The sequence below is a fragment of the Pteropus alecto genome, unplaced genomic scaffold (genome assembly GCF_000325575.1).
Source record: "Pteropus alecto unplaced genomic scaffold, ASM32557v1 scaffold61, whole genome shotgun sequence".
Lineage (NCBI taxonomy): Eukaryota > Metazoa > Chordata > Mammalia > Chiroptera > Pteropodidae > Pteropus > Pteropus alecto.
In genome coordinates, this window is record NW_006434835.1 from 17,859,888 (window position 1) to 17,869,305 (window position 9,418).

General features: G+C 50.8%; 1 protein-coding gene across 1 annotated transcript in view; it reads right to left on the reverse strand.

Annotated features, from left to right (window-relative positions):
• The window catches only part of ALK (ALK receptor tyrosine kinase), a 621,621-nt gene that overhangs the window by 65,241 nt on the left and 546,962 nt on the right, over positions 1-9,418 (reverse strand). The window contains exons 10-11 of the mRNA XM_015588147.2: positions 1,381-1,475; positions 1,082-1,210 (exon numbers count right to left, since the gene is read on the reverse strand). Of these exons, the coding sequence (XP_015443633.2) occupies positions 1,082-1,210; positions 1,381-1,475 (224 nt within the window). The remainder of the gene's footprint in view (positions 1-1,081; positions 1,211-1,380; positions 1,476-9,418) is intronic.

Here is a 9,418-nt window from a genome sequence, read left to right on the forward strand (position 1 = left end):
GGGGAACCTGGAATGGGTAGTGAGTCTGGGGACAGCTTTCCAGGGGAGAGAAAGGAAAGTTCTTCAAAACCAAAGCGAAGCTAACATTTAGTTAATATGTTGAGAATCAATGAACTTAGTGTGAAGGTATAAGCCTCTATTTTTGGGGGGTACTTTGCATTTAACTAGGATCTCATATTTAGAAGTAGAAATTAGAGATTTATCATTTATCTATTGCTATTCTAATACAGAATTTCCTTTTATAGGAAAAAAAGTGTGGGTGGCTCATGTGTTGTACACCTGCTTCTCCTGGTTACACATGTTGGAAGAAGCTTCAGATACCCAGGCACCGGTGGCCACCTGGGGGAACCCCTTGACTGCTCTTGTTGGGCCCAGTGGGCTTCACCGGGTTTTCTGGGGCTAGCCTCAGAGATCTCAGAACTGCTGAGGAACATCGTACTGAGTTTGGAGACTGATTCCTAGAGATTTCCTCCTGAAACAAAGAGTAACAGAGAAGTCACACCCATGGTGGAGGGCCAGAGGCTGGAGAGGCCTGTGTTTGAAGCAGTGGAGCCTCCACGAGAAGCCCTCAGCTTGGCGGCTGCTGAATCAAGCAGCTTTGGGGGGAGACAAGCTTTGGAGAAATGTGTTGAACTCGAAGCTTTGGGGGCTTTACCCACGATGGGCTAGCCTGTCTTTGGGCAACAGATGACCTTGACCTTGGGCCCAACCCTCTTTATGAGGAGAACAACTCTGACAGAATGTTTGCTTTGTTCAGTAAATGGGGAGCGGTTTCCAGGGACCGAGTTGCAGAGAGGATACCAGCTTGGTTGTCCTGTTTGTGTCGGGGCCTGGGTGTCCCCAGGCATGGAGGAGAGATGCGACCTTGCACAACCTTCAGAAGCCCTGTTTGCCCAGGTAGTAAGAGAACCAAATGGCCTCCTCTTGGGGCCCCACGGCCAGGGTATAGATGGGGTTCCTTCCAAAGACTGACGATTTTACTCTTTAAAAACAGCTCCCCACCCCAATCATGGCACATGTCTTTCTTCTGCCTTTTGCAACAAAAAATTATTCTGCTCAAATTTGTAATTTGAACCCTTACCTGTAGGGTCAAAGATGGGGGTCTCCCTTGGTGTATTTTCCCAGAGTTTCACCTCCTTGTTTGGGCTTCTCTCAAACAGATTTCTCGATTTGGGTGCTGTGTTCTGTGGCATCTTGTCCTCCCCACTGACTAGAATAGAGAAGACCCCATGGGCTGAGTTAAGTGGGGCTCAGCTTCAGGGAGAGAGATGAGTGTGCCCCGGGGAAGGTAGAAGGGAACGTGGGCTTAGGTTATGGAGGGACAGTGAGGCCTGGGGTAGTCTGGGTTGAGAACAAGTGCCAGAGACAGGGGGAACTCACTGGTGAGGTAGCAGTCCAGGCTGATGGAGATATTGTCAAAAGCCACGGTGGCTCTGGATCCTTGTCCCCACCACGCGACAATCTGCAGCCAGAACCTGTACGTGTGTTAAGAGGAGTGTGTGTGAGGAACAGCCTGGGTCGGTCATGTCTTAGGATTCAGCATCCAGCCAACGGTGCTGATGCCCTGCTTGTGACCGGTTTTTATCAGCTGTAGCTAATCTCAGAGCACCGCAAGAGCGAGGCGGTCAGCATCTCCCCCCGCTTCTCCAGCACAGAGTACCGCCCTTTCTGAGGGGCTGTTCCACATGTTAATCCAATTTGGAGTTTGGGGCTTGGGTCCAGGACTCATGGGAACTCTGAGGAGACCTCTGTCCCTTCTTGGGTGTGCAGGGTGGGTGGAAATGGGTAGGCTTGATATTCAGCTGATGCTCCCAGTTAGAATTGAAATCATTATTAAAATATTAAAATACTTCTGCACCAATTGATAAAGAGCCACTGTTCCCTGAGAGCCCCTTTTTTGTTGGCTGAGGCAGCCCGGATCTTTCTTTGGTGCCCCCCGAATTTCCCCCATTATCCAGCAATCAAAAGGTTAATCCCTCACACAGGGATTAAGGATCCTGGTGATCACTGTCAGTTCTGACTGGGGTTGGTCTGTGCAGTGCCCAACTGGTTGTTAAATATTATTTGACTCTGATCCCTGGGGGTGTTGGTGGCCAACACAGAGTGGCCGTAAGTATTCACAGTGAGCCCACTGAGATATTGCTGTTTTTCACCTCTGCCATAGCTTTGCAGGGTTAGGTTCTTGGACTGTGGCCAGAGAAGGCTTTCAAGTGGGACGAACAGAAAACACCTCTGGTTCGCTTGGCTCCCGGGGCGTCATCCTCCTGGAAGGAATAAACCAGCCCTTTCCTGCTGCAGAGTAAGAGTTTCCTGAGAACTTTAAGAACCGTTCCCACCTTTCAGAAAGTCGATCTCGAATGATCTGCAGAAGAGTGAGCAGTCTCTGGTGAGGATGTTAAAACAACAAGAGAGGGAATCCAAGCACTCACGTGGCGACTGGATGGCCATACGATGAAATGCTACTCTCCGATATAAAAGAGCAGACCAGGATACATGCGCTAAAATGGACGGACCTCACAGGCATCACGCTAAGTTAAAGAAGCCCGGCAACAGGTTAAAGACCTCATGATTCCATTCACACAAATGACTCCATTTACACGAAACGTCTGGAATGGGCAAATCCACAGAGACAGAAAGCAGATTAGTGGCTGCCAGGGGCGGGGAGTGGGAACAGTATCGACTGCACACCAGCATCGGGGTTCTCCTGGGTGATGGAACGACTCCGAAATCGGATGGTAACGCTCTTTGCACACCTCTGTACATTTGCTAAAAGTCGCTGGCGTGTACACCTAAATCAGGTGAATTTTGTGGTATGTAAATTATAGCTCAACAAAGCTGTCAGGAAAAAGGAGCGAGAGAGATCCCGGAAAATCGAGCGTCGGCAGCTAGGGGCGGCAAGCGCAGAAAACCGGAGCGGTGTCGGGAGCGGGAGACCGGCGGTGTGGAGGCAGGATACAGAACGTGGACAGAAGGAGGGGAGGCCTATAGGAGGGAAACACGCGGGAGAAAGAATGTTCGCTCACGATTCGCAGTGAGGTCAACACAGCTTTACGGTCAATGGGCGAAGTGCCAGCCCCCGTTAGGCCTGAGAGCAGATGAGCTCGGAGCAGCACATAGATGGGTTGGATGCTGGCTTGGTTATTCCCGGCCAGAGAACAATTACTGCCTCCTGTGGTGGAAAGACTTGAAGTCAAAAGCAAATTTTTACCTAAATAGTATGTTCGTGATTGATTATTCTTAACTGAACTACGTAGTGAACCCGTCTGTGCCTTCAGCCACCTTGTGAAATCTGGTCATTCACAAATAATCCTTCTTGTTTGCAAGTCACAATTAGAGGGCCCAAATCTGGTTCAATTCTAAAGAGAAAATGCCTGAATCTGTTCTACCCATGGCTAAGCCCACTGGTATCCTCTGGCCACATTTCCTTGTAATTGGCTCTGTGTGCCCCCTGTCCTTAGTCAGAACAGACCAGCAAGGGGGGCTGGTAGTTGGTTGGGCAAGGATAGAAAAGTGTCCAGTGGGAAACCCCCAAATCCCATTCTGGGACCGCTGGGCATGCGGGATGAGTGTGCACGAGGGATGGGCAGCACCAGAAACCACCTGCCCTGTCCAGCCCACTCTTGGCACTTGGGCATACACCCCTGAGAGGCATCTTTCATTCTGACCTTGATAATCACCTATCAAACAGGTTTTCATTTCACACACACCTATCTTGTGTTGGGCCGTATTTAAGTTCTGTGGGGAATCCTAAGAGAAATCAGACAGGAACACAGTATTCAAGTCGCTTACTGTCCAGTGGAGAGACGAAGGGCATATTCATCAGTGTAGAATAAGGCAGAAGGAGAGAAATGCCACGCGACAGATGAGAGCTCAGAGGAAGGAGAGAGTCCAGGCTGGGGGGATGGGGAGCACTTCATGGGGGAGGCGGCATTAACGTTGGTGTTGAAGAGAAGAGAGGACTCACGGATATCGATGTGGGGGGCAGGGGGAGCAGTGAGGAGACGGCATCTCCGGAAGAGGAACTGGAGTGAGGGATGCGTCAGGGCAGGACGGGGCACCCCTGGCTTGAGTGTGAGGGCTGTGGAAGGCGGTAAAACTGGTGAGAGGCACCTGTATCTCACACGCCTCCACTCACTGGGTTTCTCCTAGTCTTGGCAAGGTCACAGCTCCAGTTTCCCGCGGTCTCCATGGGGAACACAGTCCATAGATGAGCTCTTGGCTTGAGCCTGTGGAACCCCAGACACGGCCAGGCCTGGGCTTCTCCAGTGGCAAACCAGGGCCCTGATACTGCTGTATCGTTCTCCTTACAGCAGCTTCAGGGTTAGGGAGATGCTGCTCCTCGGCCACAAGAGAACAGGCACTCAGAGCTACTCGGAGATGGTGAAGGGGAAGAATCATGTCCCGGTGGGTGGAAGCGTCAGGAAGGCAAAGCTGCTTGATGCTCCCGCACAGCGGTGGCAAACGGCCTGCAGCCCCCTTTCCAGTTCTCCACTCTGGGTCATCTCCTAAGCTGTCGTCCATAGGCCAAGGGGCCATGCCAGGCACTGTTTCCCTGCTGAGCTGCAGCACGGGTGTGCCGTCCCTGTGGGCCTGGGGGGCCTGAGCCAGTAAATTACATACATGTGCTCATCGAGCCTGGGGGCAGGGGAACAAATCCCTGTTTTCCCCTAAATGGGCCCTTCCAGAGAAAATGAACATCCCCTCTCCGTCCGTCTTTATTAGAGAGCGATTAGAGCTGCAAAGTTCTTCACCAGCCACTGGGACTCTTAGCATGGGTGACACGATGCAAGCTGGGGCTGCCATGGCTTCTTAACAGAAGAGTTTCTAAAGCGCTCTGGAAGGCACGGGCAGAGGCGGCTGCTGTGCGGAGTGTGACCGACAGTGGGAACCGCACACAGTTGGAGGCAGGAACACTCGGAACAATCAGGGACGACTCAATCCCATGTCGAGTCAGATGTAAACATGCGACGTCGCCTCTGTCTACCCAGGAGGCCACACTGCCAACCCGCCCCAAATGCTCCAGACTCCAGAGGCCACAGGGAAGGGACAGTTGGGACAGAGGGTGTGGGAAGGGCAGGGGTGACACAGAGGCAGTCTGGAAGTGGGGTCTGGGGATGGTAGGCTTTGCGGTGGGGAGGGAACGGCAGAACCAATCTAGTTCATTTTCTGTGGAGGCACTGGCCAAGAGGCGGCCGGTGGGGTCACCCAGATTCAGGCTTCTCTACTTTGGACGGTACCTGGTTGCGTGTCCCTACCTGAACCTTAGGTGAAGAAGAGGTTGCTCCTGGCTCTGCCCACCCTCTCCCTGCTGGGGATGGGTGAGTCTTCCTGAAGGCTCCAGTCTTTTTGGTCCAACTGCTCTTTTCTGTCGAGTCCTCTAAAGTGCAGATACCAAGTCACCCTCCAGAGTCAACCTGGGCCTCAGGTCTCGAGTTCCAGCACGTGCTGGGCAGACTGCTCTGGGACTAAGAGGCAGTTCTAGCATGTACTGGGTGGACTGCTCTGGGCCTGAAGGAAAGCAAGGCCCGTCCCACACTACGCTCAGGACTGCAGGGGCCAGGTGGTTCTAACGAACATCCAGGTTAGTCTGCTGCCCCTGCCCGACGTCCTTAGCTCCGCATGGGGAAAGGAGCGGAGCCTCCATGGCTAGAAGAACCCTGCCCTCCCTCTCTGTGGGCGGCCTGGCCAAGGAGAAGAAAAGAAGCTCTTCGCGGCTCCTCCAGCTCCCTCACTGATCTGCGCTGTTTAAGAACATGGCATTGAACTCCGCTCTTTCTGGTCCTTAGCAGTGGAGATTTTACTCCGTGCCCCTCCGTAGTTCAAACCTCAGCTTTTTCAGTTTCCTCCAAAGAAGACAATATTAATTACAAGAGTTGCTGCTTTTTGTCTTTTTTTTCCCTGTCAGTGGAGTTTAGAGCTTGTTGCTGAAACAGACTTGGCTGGAGATGGTGGTTGGAGCCTGGCTTTGCCTAAGGAACATGTACCCCCTGACTCCATCTTACTCAGCTTTATAGAGAGGCCTGTTGAAAGCTGGCCCCAGGGGATTCTGGGAGGTGGCCACTTGGGCAGTGGGCCAGGTTCACAGGGGGTGGCCTTGGAATTGGGTGTCTCCCAGACTCCCCAGAAAGATCTCTCCATAGAAAGTGCGGATGCTGCTCATGCAGAGCTCGGAAAACGCTCCATCTCATTCAAGCAACAGACTGTTAATGGACAGTGAATATAATGCCACTCTGCCAGCCTTAGGGATTAACAAACCTAATTAAGTTTACTTAATGATTTTAAGTAGCTGACAAAAAGGTGTGTGTCTCAATGTGGACTGAGGGAACAGGAATGATTTGGAGAGAGGGCAAGGCAGAATGGCTGGATTGGGTGGAAGGCATCTGATGGATGGGCGCCAGGTCTCAGATTGTTCCGTCACCATTTAGTGGCTCGGAAGGAGGGAGCCCTCTGCATTCCTGTTCGCAGCTGGGGCTTGTCTGGGCTCTGGCTGCTTAGGTTAGAAGCGGCAGATTCTGCTGAGGAAAAACACTTTCTCCAATTTTTCACTGCAGAGTGAATTTACTTGGCAAAAGTCTTCTAAAATGGACTGTCACAAAGCTCAGGTCGCAGTATGCATTTCTATTAGAATAATGTATGTGATGAAAAAGCCCTGCCAAGTCCATCCTGTTATCTGTGTAACTGACTCCAGTCACCGGTTGAAGAGGCGGGGCAGATGGCCAACTTTGGGGTTTTGGGGACAGCCCTGGCTGGGGTCAACACGGCCAGGGCTGGACATGTGCACCTGGAGTCTTCGGCTCCTGCACAGCAAAGTGGGGACAGGCTGGACATTTGTGGCCAGACCTGGCAGTTGGGGGCGCTCTCTCCCTCGCTCTCAGAAGTAACTTTCCATCTCCTGACTTGGGATCCCTTCTGGGTTTAAAGACACCAAGAGCAGTGAGAAGTCAATACAGAGTGACTCCAGGTGGCCAAGGGCCATCGAGACTTTTTACAAGGAATCTGGCTTGTGAGGGAGCCTTTAGGGGTGGAATAGGGGAGAAAATAAATTTTTGGTCAGGGGGAGCAAACGTGAAGAATCATTCAGACGCTTTAAAGTTCTCAGTCCTAGGCTTCCAGGCACTGGCCGTCTGAGCTCACTTTTGGGGACTGAGACTAAAGAATTTAGTTCCCACATTGCCCTGGCAATTTCACAAGGGCGATCCACAACGCTGCAGGGCAGGGCGCACCCCTTCTCTAGCAAGTTCCCGCTTTGCTCTTGAATTCTCTCATTCTGGGTCACATACGTTAAGCTCTCCCCAGCCTTTGAGAGGGGAAAGGTGAAAGGTGGATTTCGCTTCCTGGAATCCCGGCCCGGCAGGGGACGTGCCTGTGCCCCAAAATACCTGCCCCATAGTCTTGAAAGTGTCAAGTGTCCTGAGGGAGGAGAAGTCATGTACTTGGGGGAAGAGAGGAGGAGAAGGAGAAAGGGAGAGAGGGAGAGAAAGAGGGGGGAAGAGAGAGAGAAGGGGCAGAGGGAGAGAGAGAGAGAGAGAGAGAGCGACACACAAGAGCCCCCTTTCCTTGGCCGGCTGTCCCTGTCGGAGTGACTGAGGCGAGCTGTCTCTGGAAGGCCAGTATAAGGAGAGAGCTGAAGAAGGAAGGGCAGAGACCTTTGGGGAGCGTCATTTGACTTGCCAGGCCACACAGGGAGACATGAGAAGAGGCGAGTTGGGAACTCAGGTCTCTCACCTCCCAGGTCACTTCTTTTGCCATCCTTTTCAGAACTTGCTGAATTCTTAAATCTCATTTACTCTCTTACGTACTCCATGCTATTGGTGAAGTGCGACAAGCCCCCTGGAGGGCTGTCCGGAGCTAGAAAGTGCCTGCATCCATTCTTCTCAGAGAGATTGGATGTCTGCTCCAGCTTTCTCGGACACAGACACTTCCAATACTGGCCTCATCCTCTACCCTCTGCTGCTGTGCTGGCCTGTGGCTTGAGGGCTGAGATGGTGGCACTCGCCACGGTGAGAAGACCCAGGAAAAGGGTGGTTGCTTGTTCCCTTCTCCCTTGACAAAAATATCTTTGTGAGGGTGAATTAGCATCCTTCTCTGTTTGGTGGAGACTGAATTCCAAATGGTAAAGTGAAGACTGGACTATGTACTTGGTGGGACCTTGAGCAAGTCACTGAAACTTGTTAGGCATCGTCTTGATTTTTAAAAATCTGTAATGTGGGTATTTTCACAGTAAAAGTCTTTCTTTACAATAGGAGGTTTCAGTTCATGATTCCTATTTTAGATAATACATTTTTATTAGAAATGTTTCTTCAGGTAGTACTGTAAGTTACATATCTTCCCTTCTGTCTCTGAGCAAAAACTACTTGAGCACCTACTATGAGTCGGGCACTGATTCATTTGTCTGCAGCTGGGAGTATAGAGATGCATAACACATGGACCTTGACCTTGAGGAATTTGGACAGATTTATAATTCATATTAATCACTGACCAGGGGATTTATTTCTAAAGTCCCTTTTGGTTTTGCCCCCATAGAACTAGACTCTACACAACCTGGGAGGACACTGGATCTTGCTAGTGAGAGAGAAGTAAAGAAAGACTTTGAAGAACTGAATGCCTAGGAGAATGGTAGAGCTATGGATGGAAGAGCCAGTCAGGAGCAGGTGCGGTGGGGGCCATGTTTAAGATGTTGGTGGGATGCCACCTAGGCAGCTGGACACTCAGGTTAGGACCCAGGTGGAAATAAAGACTGAGTCATCTGCATAGGGGTGAGTGTGGAAGCTGTGAACATCAATGAAGTTCTTGGAGAATAGCATCTAGAGAACTGGATTCTGCTTTGCTTCAAAGATCAGCAACCCAGTTATCCCTTAAATGCTAAACTTCATGCCTGGGGAGAGAAGGGGCCACATTTTCAGAGATACTAAGAGTTATGAAAAACTCTGCATCTGTTGATTTGTAAACTGAGCTGTGGATATTACCAAGAAAATCTTGAGCAGATTTGAACATCCTGTTATTCTAAAGGGGATCACTTATTGCCATTTTGAGCAACTACTTCTGAACCTAAGCTCACAGGCTGGATCTATCTCATTGCTTTGCACTCTTAATTGTGAAAACTTAGCAATCAAAAGCAACGACTTGTCTGAAACGTCACAGTAAATCTGTGTTAGAAATAGGATTTAAAGCTCAGAATTGCTAATCTACTTTTTGCTCTAATGATCTGGGATTTTTCTAAGAAAGAAACAGGGCCAGATCCTTCCAGAGTTATGAGTGTTTGATTTGTATGTATCAATGCCTGGTTGCACGTACATTGCTGAGCCACCAGCCACATCTCTCCCTCTTCTCAAAGGGCCAACCCAAGGCTGTCCTGGCCACAGTGCCATCTGGAAGGCAGCAGAGGAAGGGATGTCTTCTCTTCCAGCTCCTCTTTCCC